The 26,333-nt window shown below is 34.8% G+C and overlaps 1 protein-coding gene across 1 annotated transcript in view; it reads right to left on the reverse strand.

Moving 5' to 3' along the window:
* Nucleotides 1–20,995, reverse strand: part of LOC120637756 — a 93,265-nt gene extending 72,270 nt beyond the window's left edge. Inside the window, exon 1 of the mRNA XM_039909746.1 lies at nucleotides 19,757–20,995. Coding sequence (XP_039765680.1) covers nucleotides 19,757–20,483 — 727 coding nt within the window. The 5' untranslated portion in view covers nucleotides 20,484–20,995. The remainder of the gene's footprint in view (nucleotides 1–19,756) is intronic.
* Between the last annotated feature and the right edge of the window lie 5,338 nt (nucleotides 20,996–26,333).

Here is a 26,333-nt window from a genome sequence, read left to right on the forward strand (position 1 = left end):
ACCAGCCAGAGTATTTATTTACGTCATTTATATATTTAATTACGCAGTAAGGTACACGGCAGGTTACATTTGTGTAAACACTTTTTAATTGCCTTCAACTGTATCAATGTTGGTTATTTAATGTTATAAATCGTAAATTCTTGTGACATTATTTTGTTTCCTTTTCCTATACAAACATTTTATAACCTACTCCCTACGGTACTCTAGTACCTCAATTAATAAATATAAAAAATGTTTGTACGAGCCTGTCACTTCGTCGTACTTCTTCAAAAGCATAGGACTTTTAAACAATCTTCCCAACCCTATTTCAACCGTTAGGGGTGGAATTAGGTGAAACTATTTTCTACATTTAAGTAAAAAAAAAAGAAATTTCATCCTACATTCTATACCTCCTTTTATATCCTTAGGGCTGTATGTCCAAAGCCTATTTCACAGCCTGAAAATCCTCCAATTATCTATGGACGGCCTATTAATTATGTTTACTCTCATTCCAAATTTCCTTTGAAGAAGTCTATGTTCTTCTTTAAGCTAAGATTTTTTTCTATTGTAAATCATGTTTAATCAGTTATGAAGCCCATTCGGCTAAATCGTAATACAGACAGGTATATTTTTTGTTATTACATGTAATTAGTTTGATAACTCTTGAGAATTTTTATTACTTTTAATAAACTGATTTGGCGAATTAAGTTCGCTATAATTAAGACAAATAAAATATTATAGTCGGGATGTGATTTATAACTAACGTGTTTCACACTGCAAAAAAAGTAGTCAGTGTTGTTTAAAAAACTTTAATGTGTTTCCTTTAAGGGTACGCTTCACGCGATTTTTCCCATACAAAAGTAATCGGGTGTTTACTTTATTATTTTAGATCGTAAAGTATGCGACTCCTGAAGCTCAATTGCAGACGAGCTTCAGGCTTGCTCCAACCCTCTATGCCGCTTTAAATACCTGCATGGTGAATACGTATCACGCGACAGGCAAAAAAACTTGCAATCTTTGCTGTCAAACCACACTTGTGAAATTTTGTTGTATGCAAAAGTGACGTTTGACAGCAGTGATCGCAAGATTTACGCCTAACGAAATAACACTGCCGGTAAATAGCAGCTAAAGGAAATTCAAAACAATAACAGTATAAACGACCAGCGTACTCTTAATTACCAATAGCGGTTCTACGCCTGCGTCAGTCATCGTGTTATGTGATTAAGAACTAGCAGATTTACCGGTATTGTCAGATGAACACATGTATTAATCGTTTTGCAGATATTGTTTTCTTACGTAATTTTTAACTATATGTACAAGCAGTATAACACGTATAACACCTCAAGAGCCGTATGAGGTACATTGAAAGAGATTAGCATCTTTTTAATGCTCTCTCTCCCCGGCTAAGTTTGTTGTGGGCTTCTTCTTAGACCAGGGCGCGTTTGGAACCCTCATAGCTTTGAGTTTATGAATGTTGTTATATCTATCACTACTATGTACACATTTTGTATGTAATCAACGCATCAAAAGTGCCATCCATGGGCCCATTTGAATAAAGAAATATTTAACTTTGACTTTCACTTTGATGATTATAAAAGCAATAATATTTATACTTAATTTCAAACACACAGGTCAATAATAATGGTGGGATCGAAAGTAGTGCAAAATACCTCCAGCGAAACAGCGCACCGGTGCTTCGCCCTTTCCTTTTTGGAACTATATATTGACACACTCACGTGTGTATTAATAGTATTGATGGTTTGGCTAAAAGAGACGTGCAAATCAGTCAATGTGCTGGTTCAACAACGTGTGGCCAACTTTAGAGGCATTCCGTAAGCCGAATGCCTCTAAAGTTGACCACCCAACTGCATGATTGCAACTGATGTTGCATGACAACTGCATGCATTTTGAGACCTTTGCCTGTAACTGATACACTTCAAGCATCGTTCATTATAATATCGCTAAGGTACCAAACATTCTAACACAGTGAAAGAAATATCAAAAAAAAAATTGTGAGATTCTCGTCAAGAGAAAAATGGGTAATTCGCATGACCTAACTAACAGTACACACGAGTACATAACTCTCAGTCAAACTGTAACAGTTTAACTTAGTTCTGCGCACAATTATAACTGCGTAGATCTCGTAGTTAACTATGCCATATCGATATTAGTGACGTGCGTTCGGCGAATTAATCCCAACGCGACGGTTAGTAGAACCAGTTATTCTAATCACGTGAGGTCATTTTAAAATTCATGCAACAAATTTTGATACATATGTGTATTCACATACTTTTATTGCCGAACCCACGTCACTAAAATCGACATGACATATTATTGCATTGATCACCTAGTATCCAAGAACCAAAAAGGTTAACTATCATCGGCATAGGTTTTTGCCATACACACAAACACAGCCGTACTTCAACTTTAATAATTTACAATATTAAATTCTTTCGTTTAAATAAGACTAATCAATAATAAAGCTTTTATTTATATATAACGAGTTTATTTTTTTTGTTTGTTCCTTTAAATCTCTGGAACCAGCTGGTATTTTTATTCGCTAAACATGTTTTATATTGTCATCGCATCAAGTTTTGTATTTTATGATAATAATATAAACACCTATGGATATTATTAAACATTGGCATTTTGCCAGATATATATATGAAATACTGGAAAGTAAGCAAATAACAATTCCCTACTCTACAAGGTAGAATAAAATACGAAAATTGAAGCCAAGACCGAATATTAAAAATTAATTTGATAACTTCACTATAACGTACCAAATGTGAATTTTAGTGAAGATGTGTGGAGGTTTTAGTTTAATCGTTAGAGCATCATCATATCGACCCATTACCGGCCCACTACAGGGCACGGGTCTCCTCCCACAATGAGAAGGGGTTAAGGCCGTAGTCCACCACGCTAGCCCAGTGCTGATTGGTGGACTCCACATACCTTTAAGGACATTATAGGACATTTTAGATCTCTCAGGCATGCAGGTTTCTTCACGATGTTTTCCGTCGAAGAAAGTGATATTTTTAAAAACCTAACGCACATAACATAGAAAGTTAGAGGTGCGTGCTGGGATTCGAACTCGGCCCCCCGAAAGTGAAGTCGGGCTCCTACCCACTGTGCTATAACCGTAAGAGCATATCATATTATATGATCGAATTAAAGGATGCTTGTTATCCTCGCAAATTACTCGCGTAAAAACCCAAAATTATGCACGAAGTCGCAGGTCAGGTAGTCGAAAATAAACTCATCACTCCAGTCGTCTCTTCTCTCGCGAGAAAAAAAAATTTAATTCCAATTTCAAAATTCTTCTTTTAGTTACCTATCACAGACACTTATAAATCGTTCAGACATATTATATGTTACCATTATTCTGAGTTGATAACAACATTCGTCATCTGAAAACTAAAGCTAGGACTGTTTCAAACGCGCCCTGGTTAAAACAAAGAACTTACCAGCGTTTTTTTTTTGTTATTACAATCTCACAGTCAATTAATGTAATTATGGGGTTAGAGCAATTTAAATTGGAACCTCCACACTGCTTCAAATCGAGTCGAAGAACGATTATATTACCAATTCTTCTTACCAAAGAGATTAGGAAGATATGGAAGAAGAGAATGATTTGTAGTATCGGCAAGTTTGTAACCAATGTAATATAATAATATGCAGTTATATGTCGTTTACGCTTACTGAAAATAAATTTATCTATCATTAAATCATATCATAAAATGAAATATGTCTTATCGGAATAATATTTTTACTATTATCTACACTGAAATACAAAACTACTTTGATGTGAACGCCATGAATCTGTAGCGTTATGTTCTCTTCAATAACGTTAACTCTGTAGTACCTACTTGTATAACAATGTATAATCGCGTTATGTCACACTTCCATACGACACAAAGTATAGTGTACTTGAGCATTAAAGAAAAATAATAGGAAGTTATATCATTGACCTAGCTATAAACATAATTTCTTAAAGATCTTAGAATTGTTATGTAAACCGTGTTTAGTTTTAAAAGTTATAATTTTAAAAATAAACTCACTTTTAAGGCACAGTAATCAAACGCATAATTATTTATCCAATTGAAATATACCGAAAAATATACTATATTATTTATATCCTAAAGTTATATTATCTTAAATCTTAATCTTGAATTACAATTAGACATTTTTTACTTCCGTACATTGTGTATGGCGGGTGTGCATGCGTGAAATGCTGCTATATTTTAACGCCATAATTTACATTATTAATATATTTTTTACTGTGTTGTCGACAAAGCCACATATAATACTGTCATTTTTACCTAGTAGCATATCTTCTCAAACATATGTTTGAGTGGGGACCACAAGACTTCGGGTCGAAAACTTCGGGACAAAAATTACTTTTGACTTTTTTATCAAAAAATTGTCAGTACCAGCCCGTAGTTAGTATATTGGAGAATTCGTTTAGAGAACTATGAGCAGTCGGTATCGATTATTAATACAGCTCTACCATACCTTGTGATAACAATAATAATCGATAACAATGGATGTTTACCGGTTGGAAATAATGCCTATTATGTTACAGAACTTTTTTTTGCAAATTTATTGCTATTTGACTCGCACCTGTGAACTTCATACAGTGTCAGAGTAGAGTATGCAAAATTATTTCTGAATTTTGTTCGTGCCACGATGAGTTAGCCATTGGCAGCAACCTCACGTATTGGTAAGTGATCGTACAGTTATTAAACTCACACTCAATCTTTTTCTACGCGACATCGTACCAAAACGAGTTATCGCTTGGCAGCACATTGTCCACACTACACTACGGTGTTTGAATAACTAGACTACAACTAAAGTTGTAACTAACCAAAACAAAAGTCTCACACTCAGCAGGCCAGAGAAAATACAGAAATTATAAATTCCCAAATTGAATCGGGACCTCCCACTTATAACACAAAGGTGGTCGACAATAAATCCTAGGAATCGCAGAAATTAGTAGGAACATAGTGCTAAGGGCACCTCAACGAACTAAAACTGACATGACCATAATCAACTTTAAAACTAACGGGATGGTGAGGTTAGTCCACACAATGTCATGTTTGTTCTTTTGCCTCCTACATGACAGGTTTTCCGTCAGTTTCTTGACATCCAAATCGCAAAGGACGCGATCAAGGAGCTTCTTGAAGGGCGTTACAATCAGGTTTGTAAAATGATACTTCACCCACAAAAAGATGTCTGGCTGCTTCAATATTTGTAATTATATTGACATATCGCGCCCCTTCAACCCGACTGCGAGATAAATCTGTGATTTGTTTACCTCCTCTCATCCTTTAGGAAAATAGATTAAAATACATGCTTGAATATTAGTTATTACTAAAAATGCGATAGTGTGTCTGTATTATCGTTTATATATTCTGTGTGTAAGTAATAAATTAATGATCAGACTATCTGCCCACAAAAATACTTATTATAAGTTCTGTTTAGTTTACTCAAAAAAAAAACCTAAATTAATTACATTCTTAGTAGTTAAAAGTACTGTTCAATTATTTTTTGTTTCTTTTTTTAAGACGTTTTGACACAAGAAGCAGTATTTTAATTAACAAGCCATGAAAATTCAATTTAACTCTATAGGTGTACATATTAATCATACCTTGTTGAACAGATGTTTTTATTAAGCTTGAGGTAGGAATAATTGTTTTTAGTCGACAACAAAATATAATAGTTATCCACTCGTTCAATATACTTATGCATCTATAAAAACGAAATAACTAAGCTTTCAATATGTTTAGTGGCGGAAGTTCTTTACCTTTTTATCGAAACAAAAAATTGTATTAAGCTTAACCTATGTAGCAGTGAGGTACGTCGCAAGAATCTTAACGCATTTTTTTTGCGCTTTGTAAGTGTTTTATTGTACAAAATTTCTTATCAATCGTAGCAGTGATTCTGCGTCAAGAACGATCAATTAATAATTCCTTGATTCAATCAATCCCAAAATGCCATACATCGACTTGGGGCCGTTTGTTTATAGCCTGTACGAATCACTCTAACTTATTGATTACACGCATTGTATGATATTATTATCATCCATTTCTAGATATAACTGCTCCCACAGAATTATGAGCGTACAGAATCCTCAATCACCCATTATTGCATGCAGTGCATTGTGTCCGAAACGCCCCGAGCACGTCTCACTTCACACCCGCGGAATGTAGCTAGTTCATAAGCTTTACCCGTTTTCCTCAATTTATGGTAAACGTTTAGAACATTAGAGGTAAAATAATTACTTTCAACTTATAAATTAATCAAGTGACTAGCCGCATTTTCGAGCAACACTACTAAAGTAGAGTGGTTTTTTGCTCCAATATTATTCGTGTACACGGTTTCTGTACGTTCTTAATTCTGTGACAGCTCTATTATGTTGATAATTCAATGGCAGCTCATATCGCATCGTATTACTATAGATTTAAGAATCTATGGTAATTAATCTACAATGTGTTATAAACTTATTACGTCAGGGGTCAATGCTGCTATCACTAGCTAATCAGCACTATTAAAATTTTTATCTTTGATAAGTTCGAACTTTATTAGCGTATGATAAATACCTATAAGCATTCGAACTGCGAAAGATCTCAATTTTTCATTTGTTGATATAACTCACAAATTGCAAAAACAGAAGTGGGATATTATGAGGCTGATTATGAGGGAAAACATTTATCTCACGTAGGTTTTAAAACTATTTCAAATGATGAAGAATAGTAGGTAAGTACATATTGTAACATTGTCAAATACCACGAAACCAGTAGACTAGTAACAATTGTAAGTGTATGTCTGCCACATTACATTTAACTTTATGTTTTAGGTGCTGGAGTTGGTATTAGCTGCTTTTTAAAATTGGTTTTGTATAACTACGAACCGTGTCTGTGGGAGCATACAAACAATGATGGAATGTGATACGAAAAAAATGTGCGAGGGAGATAGATGGAGATGGAAGGAGCGAGAGAGACGTGGATCGTTTGAGCACTTCCGCTGTTATAGAAGGGGAACTCAGGTGTATCAATTGGGGAGTCCAAAATACAGGTGAATTAACATTAAGGCTTCGCATACGTCGTCTTATCGATACCCCCTGCTGTATAAGTCTCTACTCTTTAACCGGACTCGTTGCTGCCACGCGTTTCAAGCGATTCAGTCATTTAACATAGGTGTAGGCATTACTTTGCGAAAGTCTAAGGTTATTCAATTTATTTTGTTATAATGTTCCAACCAGACAAATCTGTATCAGGTTTATAGGACTCTACCACCGGTTCTTAAGGCAGATTCTACCGAGAAGAACCAGCAAGAACTCAGCAGATTGCTCTTTTTCAACATCACTTTACAGATAAAATAATCAGAGTTTTAGTATATTGTGAGAGAAAAGAACAGTCTGCTCCCAAGCAGTAACCGCGTTCTAATAGAACGCGGTTACTGCTTGGGAGCAATGTGTATTAACAAAACCTATTTTTTTTTAAACTTATGCATTGATAGATGCAAAATGACCTTGGGAATCATATAATAAAAGCATATACTCAATCCTCAGTATGCACGTTTCGCTCCATCACCGGAACATCGTCAAGAGAAGTTGACTCTACTTAGTAAAATAAATTTTGAATTACACGCTATATTATAGTCATATCAACTGGCAAACTCTACACTGATGTAGAACTGGGGGTTGTTTTGCTCAGGGTCACTATTATACCTAAAAACAATCAGTCTCTTCTGATTTGTTAGAATTTGATGAATTAGAGAAAAATATTCCGAGCACAGCACTCCCATATTGCACTGAGTGGCTCTAAGCTTTAACTATTTAACGACCATGTTTCAAAGCCATTGATTTACAGGCACCGAGAGGCATATTAAGTACTAAGTTGAGCACTAACTACCATTACATGACTGGGTAGTTGATTATTAAACGTCTTAAATTCGTATAACGTATCGTATAACTCTTACAGAAAGGAATACATACAAGGATATTACCAACTTTTTTTTTACAATAACTGTTTTGAGAACCTTATTATTGTCTATGTTTAAAAAACTTGTGCACGTACAGAAAGCAACGAACGGAAGTGTGCTGTTAATTACGAAGACGCATTAAATTTAAATCAAATAAACATTAAATCGGAGCTATATTTAGCCTCCATGACTAACACTAGCACATTCGCAAATTCGCGATTGTCCTCAAACCAGACTTCCTACTGAATTGACAATGGAACTGTACCGAATAACTTAACGGCTTGTTTACATTATTCCAGTAGCCTTACGTTTTAGCGGCCTTATATACCGCTGTATTACTACGATTTTTTACTTATGTACTAGCGCTTAATTACAACTTGGTACCTCAAATCGTTGTGATGCAGCATCCAGTGAAGAACGCGTACGTAGAATATTTTAAAGTAACTCATATTATGGATTCCTTCTATGCTGAATGGTCATTTGAGAATTTACGGAGAGAAAACTGCATCAACGGTAGAAAATTGATATAGGAAGTTAATTGGATAGAAATGTAATGAATTAATGAATAGACCATTATTGTACACAACACAAAAGTAGATAAAATAACGATAAACATGTAATTTGTGATTCTTAAGGTCACATATCATACGCATACTAAATACAAACAGCGATATATTGATTTCAGTATATTGTTATAAATTTAGTATATAATCCGGCCCATTAACTGGATTAAAAATTGATTTCCAAACCAAATCAGTGGACTGCTCTCCCCAGTATAATGTTAGTTTAAAGTAATTGGCATTTCAATGGCCTATAAAACTTTATGGATCCAGCGACCTGAACAATGTAAACCGGCCACTTTATAATTTGAGACAGCTGTTATCAGATGCTGTATAACAAACTGCAAAACCTGTTTTTCGAAAGGCTTTTTATTTGGCAAGCTTGTTTGAAGTTTTAAGTTTAAGAAGTCATCTAAAATATTTTTCTCCATAAAAAACGGAAAATTATGTATAGTTGTGTAGATTTTATGATAACCACTTTTATGCTATATAATCAATATTTGCATACTAAGACATTACCGAAAAATAAGCATTACGCTAACCCAAAATAAGATCTGTAATATATTTGCAACTTTATAAAAAATACGTAAACTACGACAACACACTAAACACCATCAAGTCCCAAAGCGTAGCTTGTGTTATATTTTATGGGCACTAAGATGACTGATGAACATTTTTATTAATAATATACATAAATTCTTATAACAGACAGATAAACATCCAGACACTAAAAAACATTTCATCCGAAAGGGGTGCGTGCTGGGCTGGCCCTTCGAAAGTTAAGCCTAAGTCCTGAGCTATCGCCGCTTGGCATGTTATTAAAATAATAACTTACTTTGATAAGATATATAGAGATAAAAAAATAATACTTCAAACACCTAAAGAGCACACTTGGTATAAAAAACCAAACAAATTTCTACCTTTTACTTTTCTTCGACTTTTATTTTTATTGGAGTAAAATTAATCGGCAACCTATTCACCATCGAATTTGTTAGTACTAGAAAAATCGGCTAAAGATAATAGTTGGAAATTAAATTCTACATTATTCCTGCCTTATCGACTATAGATGAAAATTATATAAACTACCAAAAATCTTATTTTATTAATTGAAAAAAATGGAATCAATTTATCAAATTAGTGTATTGTCATCGGTCCCCCATGTTTCTACAAAATTTGAACGAAATCAGACCGTTTGAGGAGGGTCACAATGAAGTCCAAAATCCATATAAAAAAACATACAGGTGAAGCTAATAAAAGAGCCCAGCAACACCGCTTTCTGCATCTTCACTGCGAGCAAGAACCTCAATAGCCTCAGATGATATGCGAGGCCAAGTAAGATTACACCATTCGAAGGTATTACTATAGGGATAATATAAAAATAATTATTAAATATTTTTTATATGTTATTGTTATGTTGAATAGCTGCTGAAATAATAGACTACTATCGTAAACCGACCACGTACGCATTGTTCTCATATAATTGACACTAAGCAGGCAGTTAATAATAATAAATATGATTAACTGCGGTACAAGATTTACAATTCAGAAGAGGATAAATAAATTTTGTAGATTTTTCGAATACGTAGCTCTAAATGTTTTCTGCTACGTTACTTTAATACTATATAATAATGCCGTAGCCACTAACCATCCTCGTTTGTTTCGGGTGTCAAAAGTTCCGTTTTTCCAGGTCTAAGAAAGTATTTTCTTTTTGAAGTTATACTTCTTTTGGCGCGTTAGGGAAAAATTATGAGAGTAAATTTTTAAAATGCGCGCACATCGTAACAAAAAAACAATACCCCGAAGTCAGCTATAGGCAATATTTTACTTTTTCAAAAAATGTTTTGTGTACACTTTCAGTTGCCAAAGCTGCGGGCTCATTCCGGTGATTTAATTGATTCAATTGTACAAAATTCTCAAATTTCAATGATGAGGTAAACTATAAGCTTTGTATAAGATGAAGCGTTTTAATAAAACTTTCAATGTATTAAATATCTGGTTTTTTATTGTTCATGTCGTTTTTCTACAAACGTAGAATAAGGGAAAGAAAAAAAAAACTTAAAAGATTTTTATATATATAACTATAACTTCTAACGCGTGTATACGAACTTTTTTTGTAAGAATCAAGGTTTAATTCACCATAATTAGGCAAAAGATTGGCTTAGCCGTTGTGCAATGTATAAGGAAAAAATAAATAAAGAAGCAGATACTTTAATAATCACTTATTCTTTAAGACCTTACATAAATAAAAGGTTAGAACTGTTAGTACCGGTAAAGCCGGGGAAAGTGTAGCTAAGTGGGAAAATAGAGTTCCGTGCGTCGAAATCAGTTCAGGCGTTTCGTATTAGCCCAGACAAACAGATGTACAATTATAATTCAAATATTGGACTACTAACGTTTTACGTTTTTTGATAATAACAGGCTACGTTCCTGCATCGACAGCAAACTACAGGTTCCGTACAGTCGCACGAAATATTATAGTAATTCTTTTACAGTTAATTGTGTCAGACTCTGGAATTCCCTACCTGATGACATACGTCAGGCAAAATCCTTGCCTCTTTTTAAAAGTCGTTTGAAAAACTATTTTTTATGTATGTAGCGTTATAGTATGTAGTTTATTATATTTATATGTATGAACACTATATATTATATATAATAATTATATGTTTAGTATTAGAATTTATACCATGTATGTAGTTTAGTTTGCAATATTTTTATGTAGGTAGAAATTTTTATTGCCGCACCAACCCGTTCCTTCCAAAAACTACTATCGCCAAAGGTTGTCTGGGAGAGATCGCTTTAGCGATAAGACCGCCTTTGCACACCTAAACTAGTTTTTTTTTTTTTAATTATTTTTGTAAATGTGTTTCTTTGTATTTTGTTTTTGTGTGTGCAATAAAGAATTTATTATTATTATTAGTATTACTAAGGGTAGTAGTATTGAGCTTTAAAGGATTTTAAATGTACGTGGCCTGCGCTTATATACACTGTGTGCATTGGGCCTAAGCTAATTACTGTCGTCTGACGCAAAAATATATTTGTGTACACACGGCATATTTGACGATTATGGCCAGATCCGCTAATCAAGAGCAAAGTGGCCGATCAAATATTTTGATCAAACAACGCTATCAACTTGTTATCGTGTTAATAAGCTTGTGACGTAGGTGAGTCGCGTTGATCTTCTGTACATATCATTAGCGCTAACCGTCCCACTGCTGGAAAAACGCATGCCTTAACCACCTCTACTCATGAACAGAAGCATTGCTTCCAGAGTAAAATATTTTTTTTACTTAATTTAGAAACGTATGAATATGATCTCACGTTAACTTGATCGATAATGCAATCTAAGATGAAAGCGCGCTAAGCTAGGATTTGCGCAGTTTTTAAGCTTATACTCCTTATCATGGAAAGCATAATCGACAAGCATTCAGGCTTTGCTGCTTAAGCTGTTTTCACTGCCCAGAAACCAGGCCTCCTCCAGCATAAAAGCAAGAGATCTCACGTTTCCTTCAGTTTCATGCTTGTATGTGTTTTATTTATATTTAAATAAATAGTTAATTAATGTTTACACTATTTCACTGTGTTCCAATTTAATTTGAAGTGACTTAGAGTTAAAGTCAATTAGAAAGTCCCTTTCCCCTGGGAATAAAAAAAAAATTGCATATGAAATCCAACTTCTTCCCAGTATTGGTAACACAATCAAATAATCGCATATATACGATCGTATGTAAAAATTCGGAGAGTTTATCCATATTGACCGCCGATTGGCGTTGAGTCCAAGGCCGTGGGTTCGATGCCCACGACTGGAAAACGTTTGTGTGATGAACATGAATGTTTTTTCAGTGTCTGGGTGTTTATAATGAAGTAAGTAGTTTATTATAAGTATTTATATATATTATTCAATAAAATTTTCATCTGTCATCTTAGTAATTATAACACAAGCTACACTTACTGTGGGGCTGGATGGCGATGTATTATATTTATTTATTTATTAAAAAAAAAATATATATATATATATATATATATATGTATATATATATATATATATATATATATACTCGTAATAAAGATATTATGGGTCTCTTTAGAATTTCTAGGCCGATAAGCGTTATAACTTGTTCAATTATAAGCCAGAATTCGATCAAATATTTTGACCATTTGGACAAACATCGTTATCAGCTTGTTATCACGTTAACACGCGGTGACGCGCGAGTTGCCTTGATCTTCAGAATTAGAGGGCTAAGGCTTAGTCTCCGCACACAGCCGACAAGATAACAGCATCATTACTCACCAACTGATAATTATATTTAGTGCTAACACAAGCCGCATGCAGGTGGTGCATTATTTCTTTGACGTTAGATGTTGCGTGTGTTTTTAGGTGTCTCTTTACTACTGATTTCATTTTGTTTTTTTTTAATCAATTCGTCTCCCTTCAAGATCCTTAGTTATATTTAATGGATGTAAGCAACGTTGCGTTGCTAAGTTTCATTTTAATTAATTATTCACACACACACACACTCATTATTACTATTATTATCTGTGTACACTTTAGTGTCTCAGCTAACAGCTGGTATTTCAGTTGTGCACGGACCTAAGTCAAGTGCACACCCAGAGTCAAAAAAAAAAAACTTAATAATTAATTAAGTTAATTATTAAGGTTGTGGGTTTGTATGTGTATAGGATTGTGCTTGAGGGAAATGTCATGTCTGTGTAGAAGGTTGTGGTTGGACATTATTGTGATTGTGTGTGGGTTCACCAGTTCGATGTGTAGGCTCTTCACTACCCTGTAAGAATTTACGGACTATCCTGCAAGTGTTCAGGATTACAGCTTTTTGGAGAGATATGTAGGTGAATTCCGGTAAATTGAGTAAGCTGAGTGACTGGTGAAGTTGTTTTATTATTATTATTCTCAGCAAATCAATCTGCCTGCGTGCCCACTGCTGTAAAAGTTGTACATTGATAAAGTAGCGGGTAACCCCTGATATTATAATGAAGTAGGTTATACGTCATACGTATCTTCAGTTAATTTTATCATCCGAATAGGGAAGGGTAATGTTTTTATATAAACACAGAGCAATAAACTTTAAGGGATAATTATCGTTACTTAACACATAGAGAGGAACTGAATTTTAAAGGGCATTGTTACTTTCGATGTTTTATCGAACATCACTTGCTAGGAACGTGAGTGCGCAGTTTCTTTACAATCATCAGGATTCCGCCGCGGCCAGCGCTGACTTTCACTATCTCGATTTGACCCGCGGCTGCTGATGACCCGCATTAGCCGATAACCGCACCGACTCGATTGCGAGCCAATCTGCACAATAACAATAATCCCAGCCAAATAAACAAACATTTGCTGTAACAAAGTACGCATGCACCTAAACTCTTGGCTGCGCACTACGAAGGTACCCCAATTATAATTAAAACAACCATTGAAATTCATTTTAGCTTGAACCCTTGACTATAGGCTTAACCCCATCTTAGACTTCATCATCGCTTACGACCAGGTGTCATTATATTCAAGGGCTACCTGATGATAGTATTAACAAAACGTGTTTGTACTTATGTACACGCGTTAGAAGTTATACTTCTTTGGCGTAACAAGATAAAAATCTTACCAAAATTTTTATCTTACGTCTTATTCTACATTTGTATTGAAAACAACAACAACAGAAAAAAGGTATTTAATTCATTGAAAATTTTACTACAACGCATTGTTTAATTATCGGACCACCAAGTTTCACTGTTATTTAAAATTTGAGATTTTTTGTACAATTGAATCAATTAAATCACCGGAATGAGCTCACAGACTTTGAAAAAAAACTGTAATGTCGATTATAGCTAACTTCAGGGTGTCGGTTTTTTGTGACGGTGTGCGCGCGCATAGTTAAAACTTAAAAGTGAGCTGGCGGACGATGTATTCCCCTCTCACTTGGTTTCACTACTACCTTCATCCTGTTAAAATCGTGTGACCATGCGCGTGCGCATTTCGTTACATCGTATATTTTAACTCCCATGATTTTTTCCTAATGCCGCTAAAGAAGTATAACTTCAAAAACAATTTGACGGAATCGATATGATCTTTTTTAGGCCAAAGTTAAAAATGCAAATGTAATGTTACAAAATGTTTCAGAAACTGAAATAAACATAAATAGATAATTTGGCACAATGTCAACCAATACCAATCGCCTACAATAGATACATACTGTTTCAATGCTAATGTTGTAGTTTACAAAAAGTTTAAAACTACATCCATTATATTGATCACCAAGAATCAATAGTTGTTTTGATTGTACAATTATAAACAATGTTTTGTTGTATCAAATATGCAGAGGTTCTAGAATATTGAATTGATATTAATCATCTTGGAACCGGAAAGGTTACATTTGAATATATAAGTATTAGCATATTGTTAGAATATCAAATTTAAATCATTAAATCTTGTTTTCAGTAATTTTCTATAATTATTTTTTTGGATTCCCAATGATTTCTGCGAATCGTCGATTTCTGTATAAGTTAAATTTTATAGTTTTACAACAGTTTTTCCCTACACTTTGAGGAAATATTCGTAATTTAAGAAACCCAATAGTGTTTTTTATTTTATGGTTCCTAGTAACAGATGAAACCGCGGGACAAAATTAATACCCTACTGACTGTTGCCTGCGACTTCAGCCGCTTTTGTTTTTGTTTTTAAAGCATCCGGTAGGGAGAGAATGTTTGAGAAAAGTGTGGTATTAAATTTAGTTTTAGTTCTACAGATATTTTTAATCTTGCTAAAAAATTCGGTTGTAATTTATAAAAGTAACTAAAAATTTTAAAGTAACGATAACTTCTAAATTCACTGTCCAATAATTGGAATGAATTAAAAACTATTTAACTGCTATATACCCTTATACACATACCCTTGATGATAAAACCATTTATTTAAATAAGAATTCATACTGCGATACAAATGTAACCCGCTTTTGTTTCTACCTGCGATTTAAAAAAAATTACAACTCCAAAGCTGCGAATGCGACGTAACTGTTAGTATATATCCTCGCAGTCATTTTTAAGGCTATAATGGATACTTATTCATGAAGTACATAGTTTTTATGTATTATCAATAGTTTTCTCAGCGCAAGCCAAGTAATGCTAAAGCAAAATTGTGCTACTTTGGGTTATATCATTGCAATTTTCTTAAGGATTTCCAATTTTTTGGGAAATAAATAATGCCTATGTTACTTCGTCACAGCTTAACTTTCTTTTAGTGCAGAAATTGTTAAAATTGGTCCAGTACTTTCGGAGCCTATTGGTTACAAACAAACAAAGAAATATTAGTATAGTTGTGTATCTTTAATTTATAAAGTAAATACTCTCGAGACAGACATTGGACAATTTATACCGCAAGCAAGTATATTTTTATCAAGACACTAAAACGAATGTGTACACAACGCGAGTATAGTACTTTATTAAAATAAAAAAGTTCCCACGAATATTTACTCGGCTATGGATATGATGTTTATATAAAGCTAACAAACATCAAATCTTCTAAACTTTATATAAAAACAAATGTAATCTTATTTATCTGAACAATAAATCTAAAGTAGATAATAGTTAAGTTTAACTAAAGGTTGATGCAGATAATGATCTAACCGTGGCATGGTCGGGCTGCGAAATGAAAGTTACAAGCATTTAATTGCACACACTGATCGCTTTTTTTGTCTTTGCTATTTATGTAGAACATGTTGCTCGAATGCGAAAGTTATAAAAGTAATTTTAATAAGAACGTCTTTGTTAGAAAAGTACGATCTCTTTTAAATCATCTAGCTATCTTCGGTTATGAATCTATTTACATCTGTGTGTGTTTATCTGTGTGTGCAAGTTTTTAAAGATCCTCTGTAATATTTACCCTGATCCAGTTTATGTTAAGATACATTTTAATCATCATATATATTTACTTAAATGACGTTCTTATTTATTTAAAATTGCAATCAATTTTATTGCAATTTTAAGTTTAAACTGACTGAGAACTATTTTAAATATAAAAAAGAGCTTGTAGACATATTATTGTATCAAACATTGCAAAACTTTGTACGAGTATAATTTTCCATGTTATATTGATTTTGGATGTCATAATATCTACTGGTTTAAAAACTTGTAGGTACCCAACGAATAACTTTGTATCTCGTGCATGCATACTTTCAAAGTAAACATTTTCGTATTGATATTTAACATATTCAAGTTAGCATTTTTGTTTAAAGAGTTCGAATTCCAACACGCACCTATAACTTTTCGAAGCTAAGTGCGTTGCAAGCCATTACTATATCACTTGCTTCAACGGTGAAGGAAAACATTGTGAGAAAACCTGCATACCTGAGAGTCCATAATGTTCTCAAAGGTGTGTGAAGTCCACCAATCCCCACTAGGCCAGCGTGGTGGACTACGGCCTAACCCCTTCTCATTGTGGGAGGAGACCCGAGACATGATGACGATGATGATAATAATAATATCAAAGTTTGATGGTATATTCTCATTCTAAACTCAAATATACCGGTTTTGTTATCTACATAGCTTAGTATTACCGGATTTAATTCAAAATTAAATTGTCATAAAAATATTGTGGTTTATTGTAATTGTACATTGGACCACGGTGGGGAAAATGATAATTGGTTTATGTATAGAATTTGCATTGTTATTGTTTAGTGTAGTTTTCCTTAAAAAATCTAAAAATAAAGTATCACTTTTAAACTCTCTTTTTTACTATAATTTTATTAGCCATGACAGAAGCGTTCATAGCCTATTGGGTATGACTTCTCGCCTCTTCCTAGAGTACCGAGTTCGATCCCCGGCACGCACCTCTTCAATTTTTTTTATCTCACCCTACTTATTTTTAGGGGAGTGGAGATGATGATGAAGTTATTTTTGTTTCGTGCTATTAAAGCATTGCCGTGTGGTGACGGCAGATCAGAATACAGTTGTCACCACACCTCTTCTTTCCGCAGTGTCTTACGAGGCGACTAAGGGAATATAACGGAGAGCTAGCAGCAGCGTTCTGTGCTACCACTACCACCTATGGGAGAGGCCTTTAGTCCAGCAGGGGACTGTAATAGCCTGTTGATTACGATGAGCATTTAATGATAAAATTAACACATTATGGCAAGGAACTAGTCGCAGAGAGTAAGATTGCAATCAATTATTTCATTAAGATTATACTTTCAACTGGACTGCTTAACTTCAACAAATAAACCTTGAACCACTTACGCTGGCGGCCTTTACTTCGTAAAGCCCTCTACTTGTTTCACACAAGGTTTCACGAATTTACGATATTTATTTCGTTTAATTAGAATTCAATTACAATTTAGTTAACTTGAAACGCTTACATGAGATCTGTAATTATATGTTATCATCAAACTAATTAGACAAAGACTGGTTTAAAAAGGGGGAGATTCTTAATAAGGTGCGTTTGTATACACGCCGGTTAGTTCGGCTTTTCTTGGACTATTTGATACCATTTTTGCAAATGTCGTAGTAAAATGTGCATAGAGTGGTGCACTTGTGTTTTTAGAACCAATGGTTTTTCTTCGACGACTTTGGTTTCGGGAAATCAACGAAGTATGAATGCAGTGATTTTAATTGCCTTCAAATCTTAATCATTAAAAAAAAAATTACCTTTTGCAATTCACTTATTTGCTTTATGCTGCATACATTATTTGCTAAAGTTATCTCAGCAAAAGTCCTCGTTAAATAAGACTTGAATCATGTTCTCTTATTTAATCATAGAACAGATAGCGTTGAATCACTAAGTCAATAAGATTAGGCGAGCTACACCCTTATTACCGACTTCAGAAGGAGGAGGTTATTATTTTGATTTATACTTTTTTTACGATATCCATATTTCATTTAAATTTGAATAGTTGTAGCATCTAAGCTCTGTTTCTCTGATGGAATTTAATCGTAGCACACTCTAACCACTGATTAAAGACCATCCGCGAAGTGTTCTTGACAGAAAAATTTAGAAGAAGGACCCTTCTGGCTTAAGTAATAAGGTTTCAACATAAACTCTGTACACTTTTGCGACGCTGCAGCTGTATAGACCATATCGGCATTTGCCACGAATTTAAAGGCGTCAATCTACTGTATCTTTTCTACATACTGTGCTCTTACCTTAAAAGGTCCAAAAATGTTCGTTACAGAATGCATTTCGTGCGCACAATAAAATAATATTATCATAAATATGTGTGCAAGAAATACAATGTTTATACCTTTGAGATTACTGTTCGAAATTAACACTTCCAGTTTTTATAAAAACGTGACTTCTAATGCATTCATTCAATGGTAATGAAAATTTTACAGCAACAGGTGTTGTGAATCATAAAGTCCTTGTTTAGGTCACTCGTGTTGCAATGTTTTTACAGGGTAACTATAATTATAGTATAGATAAATACGTGTTAATAGTATAATTGTAATTATAAGAAGTTATTATGAAACTTAGTTATATTATAACATTTCCAAAGTATAAAACTCTACGTCCTAAGTTATTATTATAAGTATTCCTTAGCTGGGCAAAATTGTTCCATCCCGTGACAGAAGAAAGTTTCGCAGCCTAAACCAACCCATACCGTTGATTGATATGTTTAAATCGTTATAACATAAAAAAGCCATTTTATCCATAAATTATTTACGAGTAGTTCATGTTTCATAAAAAAACTTAATAGTGCATTTTTTAGTTGCGTAAACTTAATACCCCCGGATTAGGTATATATATTGTTGTATGTTCTGAATTCTGTGTTTAGCAACATGCTAGATGAAATCGATTTTTTACAGTATGCATTAAAATTCTATCTTGGAGCAGATTGCGTTGTTATAAACACAGAATTCAGAACATACAACAACATATATTCTTAATCCGGGGGCAAGAAATTCATGTATATTTTATTATAATCTTAATCATACAAAGTTATATCGCCATTACTGAACCCTGCAGTTCCAATGATAAGACCGAACCACTTCGGGGACAATGTAATTTATGTGTTTGTTGAACCAGCTTTCAACAAACGTTTGATCAGAGCAGATCTCACAAGCGCACTTAATAGAGCGTAGCCATGCTATACGTCACGTCTTATTTTTTTGCTTGAATAAACTAAAAACGTAGGCCATGTAACAAACAGGCAGCTATAATAATACACCACGCTTCCTACCATGTTTCTGACCCAGCGCGGTTATGTGGAAATACTTATAAATAAAGCACTCACCTCTAGCCCATCCGGTGAGGACATTGCCGAGATACGCCACTTTGTACATCGGATCAGGTTCGCTGATTCGTACGCTGTTTGTGCGGCGGAGCAGGCGTCCTATACCACGCGATAGTCTTCCAATCGCACGAGCGGTAAAGTCCTTTCCAGAAGCACCATCCATCAAACAAACTTCTGCTGGTAGTATCGATTTCACGTGATCGTGTTCCTTATGCGCGATTAGTCGAGGAATATTTAACTGGTGCGACTTCTTTCTCTCTGGTGTTAACGTCTTCGCCTGGTTCACACTATACACATTACAGTTTTTTTTAAAGCTCTGGCTTTCTTTGATTTGGTCCACTTCATTTTCAATCTTTTCGGAGCTTCCTGGGTCGTTTAGTTTTCCATTGAGATTCTCACTGAGGGAGTTATTGTTTAAGGAGTCAGTGTGACCGTCGCTATATCTCCGTTCGGAACTCAAACGTCGCTTTATGAGGGACGGGTTACGGAGCAGAATGCTAGTTTCACTAGAGCTTCTATTCTTTAAAATATGTATTTTTTTGACTCTCGACACAGCGCAGTCGACCACATCGGTGCTAACCGTCCTTTCGGTCTTTCCTTCCTCGTCTAGGAAGCGAACTCTCAGTCCGTTAGATTTATTTGTTTCCGTCTCTTGCAATCGCTCTTGACTTTTTGCGCTCGCATCCAAGCAGTAGCGTTCATTTTCACTCAGCGCACCGCGAGCCATTTTAGCTTTAACTTTGAACAGCTTTCGATTTGGGAAACTTTACATTATGGACTGATCGCGTTGCGCAAAAACACTGTTTGTTATTTGTTTATTTATCTAGTTCACAGCGCAGGGCTACATTAAACCACTAAACCAGTCACTTCTAAGTAACAACACACACACAGTAGTAACACACTTCGTCCATTAAAGAACGACACCGGTTTGGATTTGGAATGTAGCCTTCTCCGCGTTCACTTTTTTGTGAGCCAAATTGTTATACTTATACCGACAGATTAGAATTCAGTTAGATTCACTGGGTGGAAGGATTATTGCGTATGACAGGTATGGTTCACAAGTTCTAACACTTTAGGGGGTTTGACCCGCATGCAGAGCTCCGCGCATACGTCCGTGGCGCGCGGCTCGCGGACTAGGTATGGTGGCGCGACGCGGCGGGGGCGAGCTGCGCGGGCGCAGCGGTCACTTGCCACTTGATCCCAACTTTGATTTTAATAATCCAAGTTTTGTGGCGCTTAGCCGCTGTCAGCAACCTACGACAAAAAAACATGTAACCTGTTAATTTCATATTCTCTTTCCTGTAAGAATTGCACTTTATTAACATTCGGTTGTGAGGTCCGGCAACAAACATAAATCATGCACTTTAAAGTTTAATTTAAACTTTGAGTTCAATTGAAATGTCCACAATTTTGTGACAACTGCTACCATCTGCGAATAGTCTAAAAATCCTTCCAGTGGTTACTGGTGTCGACTAAGAACAGCATGATCCCAATGGTAATTAGGAGACCTTCTAATGCATAGGTATAAATAAAACGATAAATCACGTTTATTAAGTCGAATTAATGAAATAAAAATTACCATAATGATTTTCAAATTGTAAAATCAAATTGTATTTTACAAAAGAGCAACTGCTGTTTCTGGAAATCATCTGTAAACTCTACAACCTAATGAACAAAACATATTTGGAATGCGATTAAAAATGCAATTTATATTAAAATCTTAATAGCATACTTAAATGTATTATAGTAAATTTGTATAGTTATTAATTTGTTATATATTGTTAAGTTGTTACGTCCGTGATATCGTCAATCCTTAGGCGCTCACAAAACCCCGCAAAAAACTATCATCATGGTCGCCCATTGCTGTAGCTGATGAATGCTCGACAATTATTTGATCAGTCGTTGTTATTAATAATTTATAAAAATAACTGTATGTAATGACCTTCTAAACTTTTTCTGATTTTCTTTGTATATTAAATTATTTATCTACATTTTCATGGTCGCCCATTGCTGTAGCTGATGAATGCTCGACAATTATTTGATCAGTCGTTGTTATTAATAATTTATAAAAATAACTGTATGTAATGACCTTCTAAACTTTTTCTGATTTTCTTTGTATATTAAATTATTTATCTACATTTTCTTCTTGCCTAACTTTTTTTTCCCCAAGTTTTTTTGGCTACAAATATGGTTGGATAGAAGCAGGCGTTACTTTGCGGAAATCCATAATATATTATCAAAATTAAGCTTAATTTGCTATAATCCGCGAAAAGCAGGAGAATCTGTGTGGTGTAATTTATAATTTCTTCAATCCTTATACTCCACACCAAACAGATCTTCGGCAATATACCCTCTACGCACGAAACCGGAGCATCCTCAGGAGATGTTGACTATACAATGAATAATTGTTAAGTCTTAACAATTATTCATTGTTTACATTCTCCTGCTTTTCGCGGAGTATAGCAAATTAAGCTTAATTTTGATAAAACAAATATGGTTGTTTAGACATCTGCTGGCACCCGTTGCTACAATCATTCGCAACAACCAGAAAAATCTCTGCGGTCTAATTGATCATCATCATGACCCATTTAGGCCATAGACCACAACAATTTAGACACCTTTTGAGAATATTATGGAGAACTGTCAGGCACCCTTACGATAATTTCCTTTACTGTTAGAGTTAATGATATTTTGATTTTGATGGGCTATCACCACTGTCCAATAAACATTTGCTATAATTTGCATACCTCAAACCACACTGACCTTCTGGATTACGCTCTCTACTTCGAACGTATTAAGTTTGTCCTAAATTATTTTCCTGATTAAAAAGTCCACTCAAAATCGGTTCAGTCTTACCTAATAGGTAGTAGTAGCAGTGTAGTACACAGTACGTTTACTTTAAGCTAAGCTGTTACGCTCTAGTCAGGTGTTATTGCGTAAACAAAAGTGCAGCAGCATTTACATTCTGATATTATGATGTTCGCAGCTAAAGGCCCGGTAAACGTACATTGTAGCTACCTAATTAGAACTGTAGCATTTAATACTGGATTCGAACCCAATGTGTGCCAGTGTTGTGGTCTAGTTGCAATATCGCTAATTACACGATAGCGCTGGTAAAACAGCCCACCCACCCTCATTGGAGCAGTGTGGTGAGTCGGTGCTCTAAAAACGTCTCTCCTATGAGGCCTGTTCCTTAAACGACTGGTCTGTTGTTTAAACAAGTAACAGGATTGCCAATAAGGAAGTTTGAATTTGGCCTGTAAAGAGAAATAGAGAAACAGATGGAATTAAGTGTCATAGCTTATAGACCTGCAGGCTGCAAGTGACATAGCCAGTCAGTTTGGAGATTTTAATCAGTTAGGGTTAAAATCTTTTTTGGTTACTTTTATAACAACATTGAAATATATGTAACTTGAAATCATATTAGAAATTTCAAAAGACTATTAATGACCTATTAGAAAGATAACCTAAGACGAACTAACTTGTAGAAAGATAAGCCAAATTGTATACATCGGTCTAGTGCGAGGCTTCGGCCGTGCCTAGTTACCACCGAATCCAACAAAGACGAGCTACTAAGCGATTCCGTGTTCCAGTACGTTTAATATAACTGCCATAGCCCCTAACCGGTTAGCCCGATATCATCTTAGACTACATCATCACTTACCAGGTAAGATTGCTATAGGGCTACATTATAGCGGAATAAAAAAAAGAAAAAAGTCTCCTCCAAATGATGTAAGTGTTATGATAATGCAAACCTGTATTAGTTAGGTGTGTGTTTTTGCCCGGCAGTGTACGATACAATTCGATGTGGGTCCTTGGCATGACAAACTGTGTAATTATTGTAATGATACCATTAGCATAATTTATGCTGCAATTTGCAAAGTGGGTGATCAGCATTACCGGCACGTTACACGTACTCGTACATACCGGTGCCTAATGTATGTGGAGAATCTACGAATATTTTTTTACACAATCCCTTCTAATAACATTAACACGAAATTGTTTTTGTTGGTTCGTTCTGCTTTCACGCAGCAATAGAGAAACGGATGAAATTAAGTGACATAGCTTATAGAACTGCAGACTGCAAGTGAAATATACCCAGTCAGTTTGGAGATTTTAATAAGAAAGTTTGATACTTTTATAACAACATTGCACATAACAGGATTGCCAATAAGGAAGTTTGAATTTGGCCTGTAAAGAGAAATAGAAAAACAGATGGAATTAAGTGTCATAGCTTATAGACCTGCAGGCTGCAAGTGACATAGCCAGTCAGTTTGGAGATTTTAATCAGTTAGGGTTAAAATCTTTTTCGGTTACTTTTATAACAACATTGAAATATATGTGACTTGAAATTATATTAGAAATTTCAAAATACTATTAATGACCTATTGAAAGATAACCTAAGACGAACTTACTTGTAGAAAGATAAGCCAAAGTGTATACATCGTGTAAACACGGTCTATGTCGTTTGCAATGAATGTGTATTAATTCGTTCATTCATTCATTTATAACCACTTTTCACCGCTCGATTTGGTCGGATCGTTTAAGTAAAAATCGTGTACGGCCAGGAAATTCTTGTGGACTTAGGTCTTTAGAATGCAACCTGCCTCTATGTAATATGTTATTGTTGTACTTGTTATTTTTGTTTCTTGTATTTCTGTTTCAATATATATTATCTTTATCCCTTAATTGTGTGCAATAAAGAATATATCTATCTATCTTTCTATCTATCTATCTATATTATTTAAATCGGTTAAGCTATTAAGCATAACTTAGCCTCGCGACTTGTTGAGCTATGTCGATAACTCTGGTTTTTCAACGGATCTCCTTATCTCTGATTTATTAACTTTTTCCGAGCATAGCTCTCTCCATCGCACACTTAGTGACTCTGAGCCTTCTTATGAGGCTCATTGTTAGCGACCATGTTTCTGAACCATAGGTCATCACTATCTGCCAACTACTGCCACTATCACGCACATTTGGTACGCATTTTTGGCATAGAGTCAGTTAAAAAAAATTGGGTTACTTTTCTCCCAGGTAAACAATGGTAACAAATGGATACTAATAAATCAACCAACAAACAGACAAAATTTCGCATTTATAATATTAGCCTGAATTGTCAAGATGTGGGTCTTTTAAATAACAGTTGTTATTTATAGTCCAAACTGATTACGCAACTCGACGTCACTGCAAAGTTTCACAGGAAACCTTAACAGCAATGTGGACCAGCACCGACGCGACGCTCGCAATACCCGCGAGACGTACTCTTACAATCGACAATGTCCACGCTAATGTCATTCTTACTACCCACCAAATGAGGCACAGAATTCCCTGAACAATCCGATTGGGAAACATCAACTCATATAGGTTAAATAGGTCGTAAATTATTTTAAACAGATTGTATACAGAGCCCAAACTGTTTTATATATAGGATGCATACAAATAAGTTAGGAAACTTGTTAAGACATATGACTTTGGTTACAAACCTAAAGCTACAAAATGCGCAGGTATTTAACATATAGATACCCAGTACAAAAGCATTGGAAGAGGGAAAGGTAGAACATATTCACTCCCATATCGATTAATAAAGTTTCAAAGCAACGCTTACTACAACTAAAATTACGGTTAACATTAATAAATCAAAATTATTTTATTTCAAGGAGGCCTGGTTTATAAGCATTTTTGTAATGTAGAGTCAGTCTGTTTTTTAAGGTACGCGTCGCGTAGCGTAGGCACTATGCAGGTGCCGGTGTTTTATCTTCAACAGGGTTCCCATAAGTAAATATTTAGAATGTTTTAAATTAGTTACTACTATTGCTTCTTTTGATTTAATACTTGTACAGGGTGTACCTTATGAAATATACTTACGCACCCTTCAATAGTATTTCGCAATTCCGTTACACGTTGTATTACAGTAGGTTATATATTTCTTCACAACTCCCCCATTATGGGTATCTAATGAACTAGTAGAATTACTAGTAGAATACTGTGACAAAGTTCAAATCCAAGATGACCGTAACCACAAAATATGGGTATCCAATGAAGGACTCTATGAGTACAATAATGTACACTAAATCGAAAGTCGTGGGTTTTGTTGAAATTTTATACCATATATATTGGGCTCTTGTGGACATAATGACGTCTCTTGAGTACCAAACTGCGTTACATATTGCGCAATACACTACAGGTTTCAACGACGGGCGATCACTGGCCGAGAATACAATGCGAAACGTGACGAATACTTATGGAGGGTAGAGGTAAGGAGAGTCATCTGTGTATATGAAAAAGTGTCGTCAAAATGTATTAAATTAGGATGGCGCCACATTTGCATCAGGGTAACTCTTAAAAGAAGCGCCAAATATAAATATTGTTAGAGTAGGCTTGAAAAATAAACAAGGAAGTATGGAGATACAAGGAAGTAAGGTTATATTTACCACAATATTTTGTACAACGTAAGTTGTTGAAATTCTCAATAATTAACTACTTTAGTCGATAATGACATTAAATTTTTTAACTCGGCATACTTCAATTCATCTACGATTGCTACATTCATACCATACCCTGTGCATCCACCAGC

The sequence above is a fragment of the Pararge aegeria genome, chromosome 4 (genome assembly GCF_905163445.1).
Source record: "Pararge aegeria chromosome 4, ilParAegt1.1, whole genome shotgun sequence".
Classification (NCBI taxonomy): domain Eukaryota; kingdom Metazoa; phylum Arthropoda; class Insecta; order Lepidoptera; family Nymphalidae; genus Pararge; species Pararge aegeria.